This window comes from Heterocephalus glaber, unplaced genomic scaffold, assembly GCF_053883595.1.
Source record: "Heterocephalus glaber isolate CG9 unplaced genomic scaffold, H.glaber_assembly_v1.0 deba00000621, whole genome shotgun sequence".
NCBI lineage: Eukaryota > Metazoa > Chordata > Mammalia > Rodentia > Bathyergidae > Heterocephalus > Heterocephalus glaber.
Window position 1 is genome coordinate 6,724,925 of NW_028258153.1, and position 21,630 is coordinate 6,746,554.

Below are 21,630 nucleotides of genomic sequence, written 5' to 3' on the forward strand. Positions count from 1 at the left end.
CTAGTGACCACAAGGAACTTCAAACTGTTCCCAGGTCACAGCTTTCGGACATCCACTCTTGCCCTTTCTCTCAGAAACTTAAAATTCTAGGCCCAGGAGAAATTCAGATGACTTATCTTTGGGAAGACCCAGCAAAAGTCCAGTTTGTATGGTCATTTCCAGCAACTAGCTCAGCCTCTGAATTTGGAAAGGGTCACAGGCCAGGTGGCTTTCTGACCCCAACCTTTTACATTCCTAGACATCATATGGCTTGCACAGTGCCAGAATGGTCACTCATGAGAAATACTGGCAGTGCAAAAAATGCAAAAGAGGCTTTGTTTTCCCTTTTAGGTAAAAGCCTTGCCACGTGGAAGTTGAGGGAGGAGTTTAAATTCCTATACAAACAAACAAATAAAAAAACACCTTCTTCAAAGAAAAATATCTCAGTAAGCTCTTCAAGATAAGATCTATTTAAAGTATAAAAATAAGTTAAGCTATTTTCTGGAATAAAATAGACTGAGATTGGTAAAAAAAAAAACAACAAACCCAACCAAACCTAAATATATACTCATAGCTTTTATAGTTAGTTTGCCAGACTGGATTTAGCTCAATTTGTAAGCTACTGCATTTTAATTTCTCTGTCAATTCTACAATAAAAATACATGAATGCCTGTCTAGAAGCTTACTTTTAGGACTCAAGAGATATGTATATGTACACATACATTTTCATAAAGTTCAGCTATCAAATGCTTAAGTGTCAATATTCCAGTTTTTTTTATGGTACCAGGGGATCGAACTCGGGTCCTTGCGCTTGTGAGGTAGGTGATGGAACCAGTGAGCTAAATCCCCGGCTCCAATATTCCAGTTTTTATGCATAGGGACTTCCAAACTAGCGTTTCTGATTAGCCAAAACACAGAAAGCCATTAGAGATCAAACAGAAGATATCATTTTTGAAGATTTCGCTAACCATTCAGAAGGCTATATATACTTATCCTATGTTAATAAGCACAGCTGTGCCTCAAATCTATATGGCAAAAAAGACTGTTTCGGAATTTTAAAATCTCATTACCCTGCCAAGGAACAGAACCAAAGTATTCAAGTTTAAAACATTTAACCACTGTACTAGATTTTGAACAACGAAACATCTCAGGGAAAAAAAAAATCAGCCTTGGTATAACTCATATACCTGACCAAAATCTCTCACGTCTTAGAGCTGGTGGCTGCCTAGCAGACAACATGACACAGCCACAACAGGTGTACAATGGCCCGAGTTCAGCTGTAGCAATAATCCAATCACAGTATCCTACCTAAACCCCATCCCTCTCCCTAGCAGACAACCTTCTTCAGAGGGAGGCGCCAAAGGGTGACTCATTCAAACTCAGCCTGGGTCCCTTCTGTCATATCAACAACCCCAACTATTAAGGCATTATCTACAACTTAAGAATTTGATATAGTCCATTCTTAAAAAGACCTAAGGACTAAAACAGACAAGAGCAGAGTCTGCTAGAAATCTGAAAAAACACAAGAGGGCAGACAACATGACCAAGCTTTGGATCAAAGAGGCCATGGTAGGAAGGATACTTTATAACATTCACTGAACTTTTTGGTAGGGACTTCAACAAGTTTCAACAGCAACAGAGCTGCTGTTTCTCTTTCCTACGCTTATGGCATGTTTTGGTGCAAAGATGTAAGTCACCATACCATGGTCTCCTCCCACAATGTCTGCTCCATACCTGCATGAACACCTTTCCAATGACCACATCGTCATCATCTTTAAACACTGTGCTGAAGACTACTGTGACTCTGTCCTTTTTAGATTCAACATACCTGCAGGGAACAAAACCCAGGAGAATTAAGCACAGAATCAGAATAGGGTGTTGTCAATTTCATCCACAGAAGCAGAAGGCTAACGTCATGATCTATAAAACAATAAGGTGCCAAGACAGAGCTAATCTCTACTAGTATTGGAAGCCAACAAAGTCAGTGTAATAAATGTATCCTTAAGAGGCAGAGTAGAAATTGCCAAAAGTACATTTTATTAACTTGTATATAAGGTACGGCACGGAATCTACAGTTAAGAGTGTTAATACCATTTAAAAATTTCATTTCTTTATATGAGATTCATAGTATTGAGATAAGTTAAAAGTTGCAATAACAGAACTTATGGTCAGCCTCTGCTGCCTGATTATATGAGTTGTTTTTTTTGGGGGGGGGCGAGGTGTTGGGCAGATGGGTACTGGGAAGAAATTAGAATAGTGGTCCTTAAAGGGAAGCACAGGATTTTCTTTTTATCTTACATCAACTCTGAGTATATGGAGATTAGAAGTGATCTATTTTTCCCCCTATCATCTACATCGTGGTATAGAAAATTTTATGAGAAAAGTTTCTCAGGGGCACCCACACAATCAAGTTTAAGGTTTGATCACAGTGTGTTTCTCTCACTAAGTACCGGGGTGACAGCCAGACTCAGGCTTTAGAACCGAATTCTGTACTTACATGGTTTCATCATCCCTATAGTGGATAACTGCCCTGTTCTCTCCTTCCTTGCCCTCTTCTTGGAATTGGAAGTATTTCTCAAAGACAGAGGCAAAACAATTTCGCTTCAACATGCCAGCCTGATGCACAATGGAATCTTTGGATGCAGGCAGATTCTCAAGGTCATATAGCAAAGAGACATTGTATCCTGGAGGGAGGGGGGAAATCACCCAGCAGTTATATCAACTTTTCAGGTTCTGATGAGGTTTTACTTTGTCTCAATGTCTGTACTTTTTTCATCCAGGCAGAATGTTGTTCATTTCTTTTTTTTTTGGTACCGGGGATCAAACTCAGGTCCTTGCGCTTGGGCAGCAGGTGGCGAAACCACTGAGGTAAATCCCCGGCCCAAATCCTTTTTTTTTGGTACCGGGGATCAAACTCGGGTCCTTGTGCTTGCGAGGCAGGCAGCGAAATCACTAAGCTAAATCCCCGGCCCAGAATGTTGTTCATTTCTATCTACTTCATAGGGGCAAAATACAATTTTCATTCTTGGGGCCAGCGATTTAGCTCAGTGGCACTGCCCTTGTCTGGCAAACACAAGGTCCTGAGTTCAATCCCTGGTACGTGGTGGGGGGGAAATATCTTCATTCTTAAAGTTCCTATAAACATTTATAGCTAATTAACAAATGCTAAACAAAAATTCAAATCAATACTAATGATGATTAACTATAGAGAATGGGGAGAAGTCACAATCTGGGACTCTGATTAAAAATTTAGTGTTGCAGAATACAGCTGTATAAGGGGCTATATATCACATTAAGCTGTCATATAAACTTCATTATTTTTCTCTGATGATCTAATGTGCTAACATGGTCAAGCAGCTGGGTAACTTTCTCATAATAAAATATACTCCTTGTTATGGCACTACAAGCCCTTTGTTTTTTTTGATACCAGGAATTGAACTCAGGACCTTGTACTTGTGAGGCAGGCACGGTGCCACTGAGCTAAATCCCTGGCCACAAGCCCTTTGTGAGAGGAGGTAGGGTACAAAACCCAAGCGTCTGATACATGTATCTCCAATAGTTTTTATCTGTATAATACTGTAATTTTTTTTTTTTGGTACCGGGGATCGAACTCGGGTCCTTGTGCTTGTGCAGCAGGCAGCGAAACCACTGAGCTAAATAAATCCCCAGCCCAATGTTGTAATTTTTTAAAAAGTGTTTTTTTTGTTTGTTTGTTTTTGGTGCTGGGGATCGAACTCGGGTCCTTGCACTTGCGCAGCAAGCGGCGAAACCACTGAGCTAAATCCCTAGCCCCTAAAAAGTGTTTTTAAACATTATACTTCATTTGATCTCTGTAACAATTCTTTGAAGAAAGCAGGCCATGTAAGGTTATCCTCAGAGGGAATGAAAGTTTCAAATAAGCAGTGACTTATTGAACATAGCATGACATCCAAGTATATGCCACTCTATTCTGAGTTGAACAGAACTGGGTCCAAATCACCTTGTGATCCAGGAAAACAATATTCTCATTTGTTAATAAAAAAGGGGGGCAGATGGGGGAAATAGTTACAAGCATTAAAACAGCATACAAAAGCAGGCATGGTGGCACACACCAGTAATCCCAGCACTCTGGGAGGCTGAGAAAGTAGGATCACAAATTCAAGCCCAGATGGACAACATAGAAAGACTCTGTGTCAAAATAAAAAATAGGGCTGGGGATGTAGGTCAGTGGCGCCACACCTGCCTGGCAAGCACAAGGGCCTGAATTTGATCCCCGGTAGAGGGGGGAGAAAACAAAAACAAAAACTGGAGATGTAGCTCAGTATGAAGGCCCAGGGACATACATATTGTACAGGTTAGCAATACATGGGGGAAAACAGGGACTGAAATGCAAGGACTGAAAAACAAGTCTGCTGACCATTAGTCCACTTTGGCTCCTACAGTGTGTCATCCATGAATTCTAAGAAATGGGGCTGGGAACACTTGACTATGTAATCAAGTAATTTAGTGCTCAAAAGCCTATAGATGTTTTTGCAAGAGTATTTGTACTTCACTGAGGATCATCTCACATTCTAGGAAAATGAAGGGAATAATTTTACCAGAACTATATGAATCTTAGACTTTTGAGTATTTCAAACTTTTATATTATTTTTTCTCCCAAGAACATTCCTAAGATCTATGCTTTTTGTTGCTCTACTTTTCTTCAAGAGCATGAGCTGTCCAAATATTTGTTCTAGGTAATGCTCTCAAATAGTTTCAATCACTATTCCATTTTTGGTACCTGAAAACCAGATAAGCAAATAAGACCACAAAAAGATTAGATTAAAAAAAGAAATTATTTAGAGCTGAGGTTTTCTAATTAATTATTTAGAGTTGAAAGCTGGGTCTAAGAAGGCACATAAAATAAAACTACAGCTAAAGTCTGACCTCAAATAGGATTTCCGATAGAACTAGGACATACTCAGGATGGAGAATTAACAATCTATGGCTGGGAGAAAAAATAAGAACTAAGATACATCATGTTCAGGTACAAACACCCAATGATAAATGTAAATGTACTGTATACCTAAAATGTACCAATAAATATATAAAACAAACAAACAAAAACAATCTATGGCTGCTGCCTGAGTTTTCCAAACTTGTGTAAATAAAGCCATGAAAAGAAAGCCAGGCATAGTTACACATGCCTGTACCCAGCTCTGAGAGGCGGAGGCAAGAGGACTGCCAAATTCAAGCTTAGCATGGACAACTTAGTGACTCAGTCAGACTCTATCTCAATAAATGAAAATGGCTGAAGTCACAGCTCAGTGCGAAGGCCCTGGGTTCAATACCCAGTATCATCAACAAAAAACAGGTGGGTGGGTGGGGATGCTGCCTTCACTCTTTTATTCTTCCCACTTGTATGAACTCAGGGCCTGAAATCTGGCAATGCTTGTGCTTTAGCAGAAGGTGAAAGACCGAGGGAGAGAAATACAAGCTCTCCACGTTAGGATCTTGTTTGTGAGCATGCCCAAGAGTGCCAACATCTGTTCTAGATTTGCTCTTTATTACTTGCTTTTAAATTCCTGATTTCTCCAAAATCCTCCTGTTGTTTATCTTGGTGTTTATTTCTGTGATACATCTGTTCCTTCAATTTGGGGACTAACATGTTAAGTGTTCTTTATGGACAGCTGTCAATGCTTCCATTTACAAATCTTCCTAGTACCAAGGTATATTATCTCTTTATTAGATACTTTGAGTAACTGCTGGTAAGAAAGTAAGAGATAGAGAGTCTTTCTTAACTGAAGAGCAGGAAGTCAAAGTAACAATATTTTGAGCTATTATGTTCAAATGTTTATACTTCTTTTCTCACCTTGGGACCAGGCTAAATGTCTCAGAAGTTGAGACAAATCCCTCTATCAAAGGGGTCAAAGTGTTGTTCAGTCTTCCCATGTAACCTGCCCTCTCTCAATCCCAAGGCCTTTGCACAGAGCTACATTCCTAGCAGGTTTTCTTTTTGAGGGGGTAGTAATGGAGATTGAATCCAGGACCTGCAACTGAGCTACATTCCCTGCCCTTTTGAGACAGGGTCTCAATGAGTTGCCCAAGCTGGACTCATACTTGCTATCTTCCTGCCTCAGCCTCCGAGAAGGGTGAGATTACATGCATGCTCCACCATACCCACCTTTGCTTTAAAAGGAAGTATAGCCGGGCATGGTGGTGGATGCCTGTAATACCAGCACTTGGGAGGCTGAGGGAGGAGGATCACTGTGATTTCAAGGACAGCTTGTACTGTATAGTGACACCCTGTCTCAAAAAAAAAAAAAGGCAGTATAACATAGTTGTGCTGGTCAAGAATGACATGGTGCCAGGGCCAGGGATTTAGCTCAGTGGTTCTGCCGCCTGTCTCACAAGCGCAAGGTCCCGAGTTCAATCCCCAGACCAAAAAAAGGAGAAGAATGACACAGTGCCTTTTAATTCATTGTCACAAACAGAGATCCTCTATTAAAAAAAATGGATTAAAGAGGGGGGTAACATTTTTGTTACTTGAAAATATGAGAATAATGTAAATAATCAATCCCCTTCCTTCTCCAAATATGTAGAGAAAAAGGTGTTATTAGGGTCTCTAGATAAGAATGTTTGCTCAGTCTTCTCAAAGGCATTTAACCCCCACAATCAAAGGTGATCCTTTGAATGAAAGATTAAGAAAGTCATTTGGCCTCAACAAGTAAATGTTAATAATGACACATGCCTGTAATCCCAGGCACTTCGGAGGCTGAGGCACAAAGATTGCTGAGTTTGAGGCCAGCCTGGGTATCTAAGTGAGTTCAAGGCCAGCCTGATCTACACAGTGAGACCCTGTCTCAGAAAACCAAAGACACATCAATTCTGTACATCCCACTTTGTATCACACTGGACAAAGCAGAGCCCCTCAAAGGGTATTTTTACGGAGGGAGTAGAACTAGACACTAGGAATATTTATAAAATGAATAATATTTAAAAAGAAATCCTTCAGCTAGAAAAAGCATAATACAACAGAACATGTCTCTTTCAATGGCATTCTACAGTTGGTTATATTACTACATACCTGATTCTGGATTTACCAAGAAGCTTCCATAGACTCTCTTTAATAGCTAGGAAGAAAAAAAAAGTTAAGTCAAAGTCCTCAGTAATTTCATAATTTTTGAAACACATACTTGCCAAGCACTTTCTAAGCCAGTATTCTTTCTTACTTTCCCTTGGTGGACAGGAAACCAGAGGGGGGAACCAGATGCATCTAAATCACACAACAGGTTCCTTAGAGACTTGGATTCCCACTCAAAAGGTTATTTTAGGAATTGTCTTTCTAAGACTTGACCTGACCATATCACTCAGATGTTCTCAGTTTTCTTTTAAATCTTGCATTGTACTCAGTCATCTTTTGTTTTCGAATGAGCAGAAGTTTGACAAATCCAAGAGAACAGATTATTAGTTTTAATTAAACACTAGTCCAGGTAAACAAAGAGATAAAACTGGGACTGGTGGGAAATGATTTCTGTTAACCTAGTAATATTGTATATTTTAAATCACTCAGCTTATTATAATCAGCTTCAAATTTTGAGGCAAAGGGCAATGGATAATGGCACTTCAGGCAGCAATTAATATTAGTGGGTCTATAGAAGCTGGACACTCTACCTGGCCTTTTCCTAAAACCAGTATTTACTCCTGGCTGTTTTCCAGTCTTTTGAAGTGAATGAGAAACACACGAGTCCTTTTACACCTTATGTTCTCACAGCCAGTGTGACTGCCAGTGACATCTGTTCAACCCACGTCTGTTTCAAGAAGTGGACTTTCTCTTTTGGAGAAAACAGTTCTGACTTAAATGTTATGAGACATATTAAGCAGAGAAATGCAGCTATTTGGAGCTAGATATAAATATGATATTAAAGTCACCAACAATTAGTTAAGTTTTTTGGTGCATAGCAGTCTTTGCACATTTAAGAGTCACAACATGGATGTGGTTTACATACTAACCCACATTACAAACTTATAATGACAGAAGGTGCCATCAGTATTCCATAGAGATTAAAAAATGACACCAGGGGTAGTGGTGCACACCTGTAATCCTAACTCAGGAGGCTGAGGCAGAAGGATTCCAAGTGCAAGGTCAGCCAGGACTACATAGTGAGATCGTCTCAAAACACTTTGAGGTCAATATACTAAAACTCAGTGGTATACTCAATAGTGGAACAGGATGTGTAGTTTTACCTGCAGGTATCTAATCTATTTCTAACACTCCTTTGTACACAGTGCCAGAGGGACATGCAATAACCATCGAAGGAACATCAATGTTTTTCTACTCATCTTATTTACAGTAGACTCTCATCAAACAAACAAAAAAGGAACAAACCATTTAGCAAATGGTGAGGTTCTTGCCCCACAACCCATTCTTGGGCCTCACATATGGTAGGCAAGGACTCTAACACTAAGTCACCCCCCAGCTGGCACCTATTCTTAGGAAACACCTTAAGTAGTGACCTGCAAATAGTCACTGAACAGTAATTTCCTAATATTCCACATATTAAATCATTTTCCTGTAGATTGAAGAAATTCCCAATCTGCAAAGTTTGGTGTGGATCACAAAGCATGAATAATTCATAACTGCACTTGTTTACATCGAAGCAAAAGTAAGTAATGTCATGTGCAGTTCCTAGTCGGTGATCATACAACCACTGTGAAGGATCTCTTAAAAGAGGAAATGAAGGGGAGGGTTCAAGGCCACAGAGTTTGTGGGTGGCACACGGATACTTGACCTTTAAGTGTCCCATATACCACTTCTCCTAAAAAGTTTGGGTAAAAAAAAAAGTAACATGCATACCCATAAGAATTTTAACCACCACGTTACCTCTGAGCTACAATTCTGTACTGTGTTGTACTCTTGGTACTTAGAGAAAGGAGAAGTCAGATGTGGGAGACATCACAGCCACTGTAGTTTTTTTTTTTGTACTGGGGATTGAACTCGGGACCTTGCGCTTGCGAGGCATGCAGTAGAACCAGAGCTAAATCACCGGCCCAACAGCCACTGTAGTTTAATCACAGCTTGCTAAGTTCATAGTCTGTGATCTATGACATACTTAGAGCCAAATTTATATCATATAAAATTCTTCATGTCTTTGGCATAACCAATCAACATATTTCTCTTACTTCACAATTCACTTACAAATCTGTGCCCCCTTTCCCAACCTGGCACCAGGTTAAAGGGTGGAGGCAACCTACCACTCACCACTGTCAGACCTGCCCACTCCAGCCACCAATGCGGTTTGGCTTTAAAAAGGGCCCGTGCCACAGTAACAGGCTTCCTGTGGTTATCACAAGCTGGTCACTGTTTAACCAAGCCAGGGAGCCATTTATCGCACACCATGCTCCAACACTGTGATTGTTATTTACTCCACCCACATGGAGTTGGCTCTTTTGACCCTTAGTAATGTGTTCAAGTCGCATTATAAGCAAAGCACAGAATGGAAAAGAAATCTAATTCCACCTAGCACATGAAGCCCTGTGTTCCAGCCAAAAGAGAGAGAGAGAGAGAGAGAGAGAGAGAGAGAGAGAGAGAGGAGAGAAAATGAAAGAGAACATCTAGTTTAACATGTCCTTTTCCCTTCCAATGACTATTACTGCACCTAGATCTTTTTTGTTTGGAGATAAAGTGTCTGGCTATGCAGTTCAGGCTGATCTGCCTCTCAGCCTCCCGGAGTGCTGGGATAACAGGCGTGTGTCACAACACCCAGCACCTAGATCTTTAAAGAGAGGACTGTTTACGGGGAATGATTATACTACTTTTTATTATCAGAACTTTTATTTCTTTCCAACTTGCTACCTTTTTCTTGGGTTTTTTTTTTTTTTGGTACCGGGGATCAAACTCGGGAGCTTGTGCTTGCGAGGCAGGCGGCGGAACCACTGAGCTAAATCCCCAGCCCAATTACACTACTTTTTAGTTGTCTGTCCAAACATTTAACACTTTACAGGCAGATATTTTAAAGCTCACCTAAAGCAGGGATGCCTTCACAGTCCTTGTTTTCTTGTGCTATTTGGTACAAAGAGTTGCCTATTTTTATACAATAATCCTTAATAACTTTATAAAAGGACTTTACAAAAGCTTTTGATCATAATCCTTTACCAAGAGCCTTTCACCACGTAATTTAAAAATTATTCAAAAGTTACTATGCTTTGCAGAAAAAACCAGAAAAGGCTGTATCTTCATTGAACAGATTAAGGAGAGCCTAGTTTGTTAAAACTAAGATATCTGAAAACTGATTCAGGAACTGAGTCATACTTCCTGCTTTGAGACCCAACCACAATGTACGTGTACTTGTGTAACAGCATTTTCATTCTTCCATAAATGGCCCTCTCCAGAGCAAATATAGTTCAACAGGAACCAAACCTGCTGCTTTAGGCATTGAAAGAAACCAGTGCCCAAGGCATGGCCATCAAGTTTTATAAGGCCTGGACATTCCTTTTTATTTCCCATAAGGTAGTTATAAGGAAGAAGAGATATTTACAGAGGCCAGCTCCAAAGAGAATTAACTTAAAAAAATTTAAAGGGCAATTATTTATGTCTAAACTTACAGAGCGAGAAACTAAGATTAAAATTTAAGCAAGTCATAAGTTACATACCTTCCTTGACAATGATATAAAAATAGAATGGAACCTGTCTCATTCTTACAAGAGCTATTTTTATACTGGTCGACAAAGTATTCTGTGCTGCTTTTGGAGAATGGAACTGCTTTTCGTTGTTAATAAAAAAATCTTGGTAGCCCATATAATTTGAAAAAAGACAAATCTCTTTAAGATAGTAAGTTATTAAACTTTGGCTAAATCATATCTTTATTTATCCAAGCCAAAAAGCAAGCACACCAAGGGCCAAAACCTTTTCTGAGAAACACATTTCTCGGCAGTATTATAAACAACAAAGTCAAGAGCCTGTGGTTGCATGAGCAGGCTGTGCAGCATGGCTGGTACCTGTGGGTGGAAGTGATTTATGCCATGGATTTTCGATGCCTGGCAAGCTGCCGACAAAAGGTGACGAAACCAGCCCCAAGGAAAACGAGTGACGCTTACCTCATCAGCACCATGTGCCTGAAGTTCCTTGTAGAATTTCAAAGAAATACTGACCATCACTTTTGTTTTGTCTCCATTAGGATTTGAAATATGATAGAGGACCCCATCAAAATCTGTGAGGAAAGCAAACATGCTTGCTTACTCTAGGAATGGAGAATACTCTAAGCGCCCAACTTAGAGCAGACCACAAGACCTCTGTTAAGAAAGCATGTAAGTAAAATGGTATTTATTGTATCTATTTTTTTTTTTTGGTACCGGGGATTGAACTCAGGACCTTGTGCTTGCGAGGCAGGCGGTGAGACCACTGAGCTAAATCCCCGGCCATACATTTATTTTAAATCCATACAAGAAGTGCACCAAAACAATGAGGTAAAACTGCTCAGTGCCTATCTCTTTGGTCTTTCCTGCAATTACAAAGCTATTCATACCTTTAACCATAGCTCAGTGCTAAAACTTTAAAAACTTCTATTATGATATATTTAAACATGTAGAAAAGTATGAAGAACAGTATAACTGACTCCTATTCTTATGATGCAGTTTCAAAAATTATCAACATGTGTCCAGTCTTGTTTTATTCATACACACTCCCTAATGATTTATTTTGAAGCAAATCTTAGACTTCATCCATTTGATCCACAGGTAATAAAGATTATATAGCTGGGTGTGGTGGCACATGCCTGTAATCCCAGCACTCAGGAGGCTTAGGCAGGGGGATCATCAAAAGTTTGAGGCCAGAATAGGCTACATAATGGGTTCAAGGCAAGCCTGAACCACGTACTGAGACCCTGTGTCCAAAAAAAAAAAAAAAAAAAAAAGAGATAACTATATGCAGTGTATAGATTTTGTTTAGATCCTAATTCAAATAAGACAATGTTTACAGAATTTTTGAGACAGTAGAGAATATTTGAACAGTTGATTGGGTATGTGATATTAAGAAATTATTTTTTGTTTTGTTTTGTTTTTGGTACCGGGGATCACACTCGGGACCTTGCCCTTGCAAGGCAGGCGCCGGAACCACTGAGCTAAATCCCTGGCCCAAAAAATTATTTTTAAAATTTGGCATGACACGGGCCAGGGATATAGCTCAGTGGCACCATGCTTGCCTGGCAAGTACAAGGTCCTGAGTTTGATCCCTGGTACCAAAAAAAAAAAAAAAAAAAAAAAATTAAATAAATAAAAGTTTTGGGCCGCAGATTTAGCTGAGTGTCACTGTGCCTGCCTCACAAGTGCAAGTCGTGAGTTTGATCCCTGGTATGGGATGGGGGAAAGAAATAAGGTATGACAATGGTTTTGGGGTTATGTTTGCCAAAAACAGTCTTGAGCCAGGCATGGCAGCACATGCCTGTGGTCTTTTTTTTTTTTTTGAGACAGGGTCTGGCTATGTTGTTCAGGCTGGCCTTGAACTCACTATGAAGCTTAGGCTGGCCTCAAACTTGCAGTCATCCCCCTCCCTAAGTCCCCCAAATGCTGGGATTACAGGTGTGTGCCACCATACCTGGTTGCATATAGTTGTCTTTTAAGTGTCTTCTAATCTATAGGCCTCTCCCCTTTGGGGCTTTCTCTTCCTGTACTACACAGCTGACTGATTCAATCTATGTACTTTCTGAAGCTTGTTGCTGAGTAACATCACATAGGGAGCTGATAGGAAAATCAAAGGGAAATGTGACACTGGTAGTTAGTAGGAGGGGACAGGAGCAGTTAGATGGTACTTCAGAGCTGCAGAAGTTTTCCAGGGTCATTTAGTCAAACTCTTGCACTTTATGGAGGGTGGCTATGTAATTCTTCAGACTTCACATAGCAAGTGAATTTTATCAATACCCAAATCTTTACAGGAAACAGAAAGCAGCAACCTCTCTGACTTGAACAGGGATCTAACATGTTCATGTTTCCCTAGTACTCTAAAATAAGATGATGGCTACTAGATGACAATAATAATGTAGTACTTCCACAGTAAAAAGACCTTACTTTGTACAACAGAATAAAACAAAACTCAAACTTCTAAGATACCAACAGGTAATCTTACATAGCTTAACAAACTCAGAGTCAGATGTCAATGGAGTAAATACATGAAATGGTTATCTAAGACCTCAACAGACTTGACAATCAAAGTTTTATTTTCTAGGGCCAGGGATCTAGCTCAGTGGCACCACGCCTGCCTCACAGGTGCAAGGTCCCCAGTTTGATCCCCAGTACTAAAAAAATAAAAGGAATTAAGATGTGTTATATACATGTACAAGCTTCCCATGAGGGATGTAAACATATACTACATACACATACTAATAAATTAAAAATCTAGTTATTTTGTATTTTGTTTACCATACCTTCTCTTAATAGGGTTGAGATAAAGATACTTACCCGCAAAAATGTATAACAGATAATGTGAAATAGGAAAAAAGCTCCAAAGAGGAAGGGGAAGGGAAAGTGGGAGGGGTAGAGGAAAGGAAAGAAGGGAAAGGAAAAAAAATATGAGAAAAGAAAAAAAGGGAAACAAAGTCTATGTAACTAGGGAGGGGTGCAGGGGTTGAAGGGAGGGCAGGAGAATGGGGAAAAAAATAAGAACCAAGATATATCATGTAAAGGCACAAATTCTCAATGAGGAATGTCATCATACTATACACCTAAAATGTACCAATAAACTTAATAATAATAAAAAAAAGATACTTACCTGCAAATGTCACTTCTACTGCTTCTGGTTTATTTCTGTGAAAAAAACAAAAAAAGTCTTTAGTTAAGAAAACTGTATTGCTGCTTGTCCTCGAGGGACTTGGAAAGGGTCCCGAGCTTTACTCAAGACCAAGTATTCTGCATAAAGCTTAGGCTCATTGCTGGAGAGTACACAACTCATTTTCTCATATGCCTGAACTGTTGGACTTTTGCTCAAATTAAAATTAGAAGGATAGCTATGGCTTTTGATTTTCACTTTCTGTTGAATCTCTTGCCATAGTCACTACTCACTTTCAATTGTGGATTCCCCGAGAACACAACACACACGTTTGTATATGGAAACCACAAAACATCACCTTCTGTCAATGCATCCCTCACAGGACAGCAGACATGAAAGTAACACAAAGAAAAAAACCTAAGGATAATGTAGTGTTTCTAATTTGCCTAAGTGAAAGGATGCTTTGGACTATAGAACAAAACAGCAAGTTCTGTTCCATTTCAAGGTCTATCGCCAGGTCTTTTTATACATATTTCTCCCTTCCTTACACCTCCAAAAAGCCCTAACTGTACTTTAGTTTTGCTTTGAAATTCTAGCTTTGTACTTACATAGAAAGTGCAGCAGAAAGTAAGACTATAAAATCACTGAGGACAGTCAGAACATCTGCTTTCCAATTTTAGCTTTTGCAACAAGCTTATGTTGTAGGAAAAATTTAAACATCCTTATACCTTCATCTTTTTCATCTCTTCATCTTTAAATGGGACAATTCAGATGATCCTACAAGCCTCATAAAACTACTACAAATAAAACAAGAGAACAGACCTGGGATTAGATAATATAGTTGCTGGAAGTCTTTTATTGACTAACTAGTATTCTAGAAGCTTCCTCAGAAAAAGGAGTAATTCTTTTTTCCTAAGAGAATTTAAGAATAGCTCTTAAATCCTGTCTGAATGAATTGAGTAGGTTGCCGTTATCTTGAGGTGCCCAATCAGTAGCCCTGAGGATCATCCAGGTGGTTTTTTCTAGGATTCCAGGCTGTACAACAGTCTGATGCTAATAGGAATCCTAGTTCTCCTTATACTACAACTAATTCTGAAAGCTACTATAATCCCCCAAATCTGTCCCAGTTTTAAAATCTGGTCTCCTCGGGCTGAGGATTTAGTTCAGTGGCACCGCATCTGCCTCGCAACCACAAGGTCCTGAGTTTGATCCCTGGTACCATAAAAAAAAAAAAAAAAAGCAGCATACTCTGTAATCTGGTCTCCTCTAACTCCATTAAAAAATAGAAAGACGAATTTCTTGGTCATTCTCTGTGAATCAGGCAGTGCTACAAGCTTGATCATGATTTCATTTAATTTCAAAATGTGCCCATGTGACAAATAAATAGATCCCATTTACAAGTGAGAAAACTCTAGGGACCATCAAGATCATTGCAGAGGGTGTTGGCATTAAAACTACTGTATATTAGGGCTGGGGATTTAGCTCAGTGGTTCCGCCGCCTGCCCCACAAGTGCAAGGACCCGAGTTTGATCCCCGGTACCAAAAACAAAACAAAAAAAACTACTGTGTATTAAAAAAATAAAACTATATATTAAGGACAGTGGTAGGCTTTTGTCACTGTGATTCCTGACCTCCTTTATCATATGGAGCAGACAAAACATGATCATATCTGTTTGGTACCTTTGGGTGAGTGATCTAGCCTAAAGATCATGTCTTGGTTGCTTTAAGAATGGTGGGGGTTGGCCTGGGGATTTAGTTCAGTGGTTCCACCACCTGCCTCACAAGCACAAGGTCCCGAGTTTGATCCCCGGTACCAAAAAAAAAAAAAGAACTGTGGGGGTCATTATCTCAGCATATTTGTATTCAGTCATGAGACACTGGTTGAAAAACTTTGCTGTACATACATCATTTCAGGCTGCATGACAGCTGAATGGGGTAGGTGTTTTATCCCCATTTTACAGAGAGGAACTTGAAGCTCAGCCAGGTTTGGGGAACACATACTGCCCTGAGTTTTTGAACTCTGAAAGATTTGCTTTTTCTGTAATTACACTCACTTATCGCTTCTCGGCCTTTTGGCTAAGATCAAGTGTAATTACACTCACTCCCTGCACCTGAAACTTTAACAGATTGTAGAGGAGTAAATAACTTAATCTATTTGGGCTATTAAGTGCTATACTTTTCCCCTAGAACAGTCTTGCCATGATCGAAAACCTCAGAAGTACAATAACAAGCACCTGGTTTTGGGATTGAGAAATGATCCTGGTAATGGTGTTTCACACTCTGAGGTCTCTTTGTTGGATCACAGTTCTCTGACCTCTAACTCCCAGATGACTTCTCATAGTCTCCTTTGGCCTAATGCTGTCCTTAGCAGCCTTTCTCCTCCAAACCTTCTGTGCAGCCATGAATAGTAAACTAAAATATTAATCACAGTGATTTGACAGATATTCCTAAGTTAGGCAGTAAGCTACTTAGGACCGATCTTTGTGACTTTTCCCAATGAGGACCTGTGCTCAGGGTACTTTATGCCTCAAAGTCAAAACTTTGGAGTCAGATGTTTATAACTTGGAACCCTAAGGTTATTTGTAGTTGATTTTCTCAAATGTGTTGATGAAGCGAGAGAGTGAGAAACTCAGCTCTTACCTTTACTGAGTTAAAAGCCTAAAAGGGGAAAAAAAAACTAATAAAAATATAGCCACCTAGTAAATGATGCAATGTGGACTTTTATAAACTTTGATTCTTCAACACTGCTAGATTTTCCCAGGAAAATATACTTCAGGACCTCCTTCCCTTGGTCATCCTTTTTTTTTGGTACTGGGGATTGAACTCGGGTCCTTGTGCTTGTGCAGCAGGCAGTGAAACCACTGAGCTAAATCCCCGGCCCTCTTGGATATCCTTTTAATATTTCATTCATAAAGGCCACACATTATTGTTTCCATTTCTTCCTTCTATAGTCTTATTTCCCAGAGGTGTGGAGTGGTTGTTGGCCTTCATTTCTTTTGTTTTACAGTTCCCAAGTGAAAGCTCAGAAGCAATTTAAATTTTCATCTAGGTCTAGGTCTTTTCTCATGTTCTGAAGTCACTGATTCTACCTAAGACCACTTGATGCTATTTGTAGAGACAGACACCCAGTGTACTTTCTAAGTCATATATGGATGGCTTTGAAGTAGTAGGGTGAACTTTGTATATGATTTATATAGGTTGTTTTCTGTTTTCTAGCAGGACTAACAGATGCTTAGGAGAGGTCAGTTTCCTTGATGGATATTGCTTAGCTTCTGCAACAGCTTTTTAACAGCCATAAAACATGTTATATGTTCCATTATTTCCCAGCAACCCTGCTCACAACTGAGGGAGCAGAGAGCATACTTGTAAAAGACAGGTACTTAGTTGACAGGTCTTGAGCAAGTTGGTCAAAAATAAATGTGGAAATGTGTACATCTTGTCTGCTAGCCCATAAAACAAAGTAGGATCATTTGAGTCTTAGGAAGCTAGCTGCTAAAGCAATAAAGTGTTTGTTTCCTACCACTGGCCTTGAGAAGGAGAAAAAGATGTAAAATAGCTTTTCACCGGAGGGCTAACTGACCACCATTATTTATAGGTAGGATGTGTGCCATGCTTTCTAGGTAGTAACTCAGCAACATTTGTCAGAAGTGCATGCACCAGGTTAAACGAGTAATTGCCTATAAAATATCAGGCCATTGTTGCCTCTCAGTACTCCTCTCAGGTCTGTTCTTCTGTTTTATTTGTAGCAGTTTTATGATGCTTATAGGATCATCGGAATTATCCCATCTTATAGATGAAGACATGAGAAAAATGAAGGTGTAAGGGTGTTAAATTTCTCCCACAACATAACCCTGCTGAAAAAGCTAAAATTGGAAAAACTTTGGAGTTTGTCCTGAATATACCCTAGGATCCAATTCCCCACTGAGGGATATGTGTCCCTCTTCTAGTTATCTATTCTATATTCTGAATTAGAGGAATTAAATTAATGAGTTCAGCTCACTCTAAAGGTTTCTGATCACTCTTTCAAAATCCTCTATAAGGCTCCCATTATTCTTTCTGAGCAAAGACTACCAAGTAGATCATATTAGGTAAGAAGTGGTCTGTCTTTCTGCTAAGCTATATCTCAAAATATGGAGACCAAAGAGATTTAAAAGCTGGCTTACACTGTCAGTAAAGTAGTAAGCTTCTCAAGAAAACAAGAGACATTCTGTCTCCATTCCTTCTTTCCAGAAAACATTTACTGAGCTGAAGATATATACATTGAGAATGCTGGGGAAGCAAAAAAGACTGAAATTACAGACTGTGCTCCATTGGGATCAGTTTAGTCTACTGCAGCTCTGGGGCTTCATTTCCAAAGTGGTCCCAAGGAGGCTAGAAAGACAGCCACTACATTTCACTTCCAAAATTCTAAATCATTTCAAACTAGTCTGTCTCCCTGAGGACATATAGAACAAGTATCAGCAAGATTTAATTTCTTTCTTTCTCAAATTTCTCCTCCCACAGTCCTCACCCACCCCAAATGGCACTGCTTGCTTTCTGAGCTCACTCCCCCTCACAGAACCACAGCTCCCCACAATATGCACAGGCAGTGGCGAGGAGCCAGCCAGGCACTTAAAAATCAACAGCAAATTGCACCTGAAGCATTTCCTCAGGTCTGGACTCCAGACTCCAGCTTAGTTGACAGGCTTTGCTTCCAAGGCTGAAAAGGTTCATGGTGTGTATACAATAACAAAAAAATTCAATTAATTTGCCAGATTACTTCTGGTTTAATTGAGGGTCTGGGTAAGAACTCCTAAAGGAAAAGGCAGTGCTGCTGTAAGATCTGTACATGATGTTATTTGCAGTGCTGGTTATAGCTTTTTAATCAGTCGCATTCTCTTAGTTTGCACAGACGATTTACTAATAAGTATCCCTTTGTGAGGATATGTATATGGATAGTTCCAATAAGCCACTCCCCAAGAGTGTGGTAGGAAAAAGAAGCAATCTGTTTTGAATGAGTCTTAAACTTTGTCAGAGCTGTCTCCAAATTAAAAGGTTATTGTGAACAAATATATATTCTTGAATAATTTAGAAGACAGAACTGCTTTACCCGAAGGAAGTTTAGACTTTCAAAAGAATGTCATAGGCAAATGATCCAGCATGATGATGAGAGGCATCATTAAAATAAAAATTAAAAAATCAACCTCAAAAGGAAAATTAATGCAACTGTATTCTTTTTTTTTGCTACTGGTGATCGAACTTGGGTTCTTGTGCTTGCTCAGCAGCCAGTGAAACCACTGAGCTAAATCCCCGGCCCTGCAACTGTATTCTTAAGTATATACCACAAATTACTTTTAAGGCTATTTCCTAAAGGCAGGGATGTAGCTCAGTGGTAATGTGCTTGCCTAGTATGCACAAGGCCCTGGTTCAATTCCCAGCACCTGAAAAAAAGAGAAAAGAAATAAAAAAGACTATCTCATGCTTTCATTTTCATTAGAACTTTCTGTAATAATGGAAATATTCTACATCTGCGCTGTTCAAATACAGCAGCTAAGAGCCATATGTGGCAACTAAGCACTAGAAATGAGACTAGTGTGACTGAGAAACTTAATTTTAATTTTACTTCACTTTAATTTTTATTTAACTAGCCACCCATAGCCAGTTGCTATTATATTGTACATCACCCAGCTGGAAGATGCACCCTGGAAAAGGTTGACTTCAACCATAATTTCTCCAATCAGTTTATTCTGAGAAGTGCAAAAAGCAGGGTGGAGCTGACCTCTCCCAACAGGCTCTCAAACTAGCAAAGCCTTTCAAATCTCCAGGGTTTCTCCTTCAAGCTACACCCTTTACTCATCTTTTCCTGATCTCCACTCTAACACAGCTCTTCCCTTAACTCTTCTCTAACTTTACTCCAAAAGGCCTTTTTTCTACTCTTCTCTGGTGTTGAGCACCAGTAGAATCTCACAGATGTTTATGATTTTTTTTTTGGTACTGGGGATCGAACCCAGGACATTGCATTTGCAAGGCAGGTGCAGTGCCAGAGTAAAATCCCCAGCTCATATGTTTATGATCACACTGGTGGTCATCCTTGCTGGAAGTTCTGGTGGAGGCATGTGCTGTAGTAAATACTTAACTACTTCACTGCTGTCTTACTTTACTGGTATGCCTGCAAACTCACAATTAACTGAGAAGCAGGGTTCTGTTGGATGGATTACTGCAACCCCTGGAAAGCCCTTCCTATTAGGCATGCTATCATGGTCTCTTTTCAAAGATTTAAAAAATAATTTGCAGCAGAATGTTTTGAGGCCATTTACTAAAAGTCACATTTCACAGGTGAGATGGGTAAGAAAAGACATCTTCTACTCTGCCTAATACTCATACCACAAAAGTATCTTGTAAAAAATGCCCTGAAAATTCTAATGTAAGCCTTCTAAACTTGAGATCCTACTTTAATCTCCCTGAAATGGTTAGCTGCTGTTTTACAGACAGGATAGTCCAGGCTGGCCTTGAACTCTACAGGAATTCTCCCACCTCAGCCTCCTGAGTGCTAATATCACAGGCATGTGTCACCACACCCAGCTATCCACTCTTTTAAAGAAGCTTTTAATAAAGAAAAATACAGAGCTAAATACAGTTCTGAATAATGTGCCACATTTTGGAATCACAAGTTATTAATATACAAATAAATGTGAAAATACTCCTACATTAAAAGACATGCCTCTACTTGAAAATACACAGCCATTTATCTTGTAGATCAGCTTATAACCACCCAGGTCTCATTCTTTGCCAGTCTGGGCTTGAGAATGTATTAAGATCAGTTGTGAAAATGCAGAAGTTAATTCAACTTCCTCCTATGTGCTACACTGCTCAAAAAAAATACAGAGCAATCACCCAAAATAAGACCCTGGGCCGATTCAACTGAATATTTAAAATGCAAAGAAACTGGTGAGAGAGGCTAAGACAAGAAGTCAGATGAAAATAGAAGCCACTGCAGCCCTCGCAGGCAACAGTACTGCCCACTGCATGCATTACTTCAAGGAAAGTAAAGCTTTGACTTACAGATAAAAATCTGTGACCCTATAAAAGACAGGGTGCACAACATGCAACTCAAGTGGTGGGTTAGTACTTTTTTTGAACACCTGCATGCCACAAGTCATTATGGCCATTTAGAATTTCCCTTCTACCAATTCTCTCCTTTCTGTAGATCTCCAAACATTTTTAGTTCCCAGTTCACCAGAAGCAGTTTGCACTTATTTCCTAACTGTGAAACCAAGATGTGAAGCCCCATCCTCACAATGGGGAAATGAGGCAAAGGGACTAGCCACAGGCCACCAAAAATTAGAAGTTAAAACCCAATGTGCTCATGTTTAAATTTCATATCAGAAAGGCAAAGCAGCTTTGGCAAAGAAGATTGTCTTTGTATGTTTGACAGAGAAGGTTGCCTTGGAATATGTCCCCAGCTCATTTTCACAAAGACCAATATTAAAAAAGGTAATCTAAGACCTTTATAGATTCTGGAGGCTAAAGTGTGCAACTGGGCCAGTATTTCCACATTTAAAAAAGAAAATCACAGGCTAGGGGTTTGTACAAGAATCTAAAGGAAAACAACCAGATAAAGGCTAAGGGGTAGGGAAAGAGCTAGAGTCACTGAAGAGAGATAAGGAAGGGTGTGGATGGAGGGATTATTAGCTTTGGCTGAGAAATATATCTAACAAGATGGCCAGTGTTCCTTGCAGTAGGGTTCGGGGAAGGGAAACTAGGGAGATTGCTTTTTTTGTCTGCAAGACTGGGTGTGCTTTCAATCTTGTCTTCTGCTCCTTCTAGAAGAGGTGGGGTGGGAAACAAGAATGCCAAGGGTGATCGGGGCTGTGTCTTCCCACCGGCAGTCCTGGGAATTCCTGACGTCCTTCCGACCCATCTAAGAGGGCTCTCTCCCGGTTCAGATCGAAGAT

The 21,630-nt window shown here is 39.7% G+C and overlaps 1 protein-coding gene across 2 annotated transcripts in view; it reads right to left on the reverse strand.

Annotated features, from left to right (window-relative positions):
* Arpc2 (actin related protein 2/3 complex subunit 2) overlaps window positions 1–21,630 on the reverse strand; it is a 29,420-nt gene that overhangs the window by 6,965 nt on the left and 825 nt on the right. For both annotated transcript variants that reach the window (XM_087206060.1, XM_013065527.3), the window contains exons 3-7: window positions 13,700–13,734; window positions 11,035–11,147; window positions 7,025–7,070; window positions 2,477–2,663; window positions 1,714–1,807 (exon numbers count right to left, since the gene is read on the reverse strand). In XM_087206060.1, the coding sequence (XP_087062186.1) occupies window positions 1,714–1,807; window positions 2,477–2,663; window positions 7,025–7,070; window positions 11,035–11,147; window positions 13,700–13,734 (475 nt within the window). The remainder of the gene's footprint in view (window positions 1–1,713; window positions 1,808–2,476; window positions 2,664–7,024; window positions 7,071–11,034; window positions 11,148–13,699; window positions 13,735–21,630) is intronic.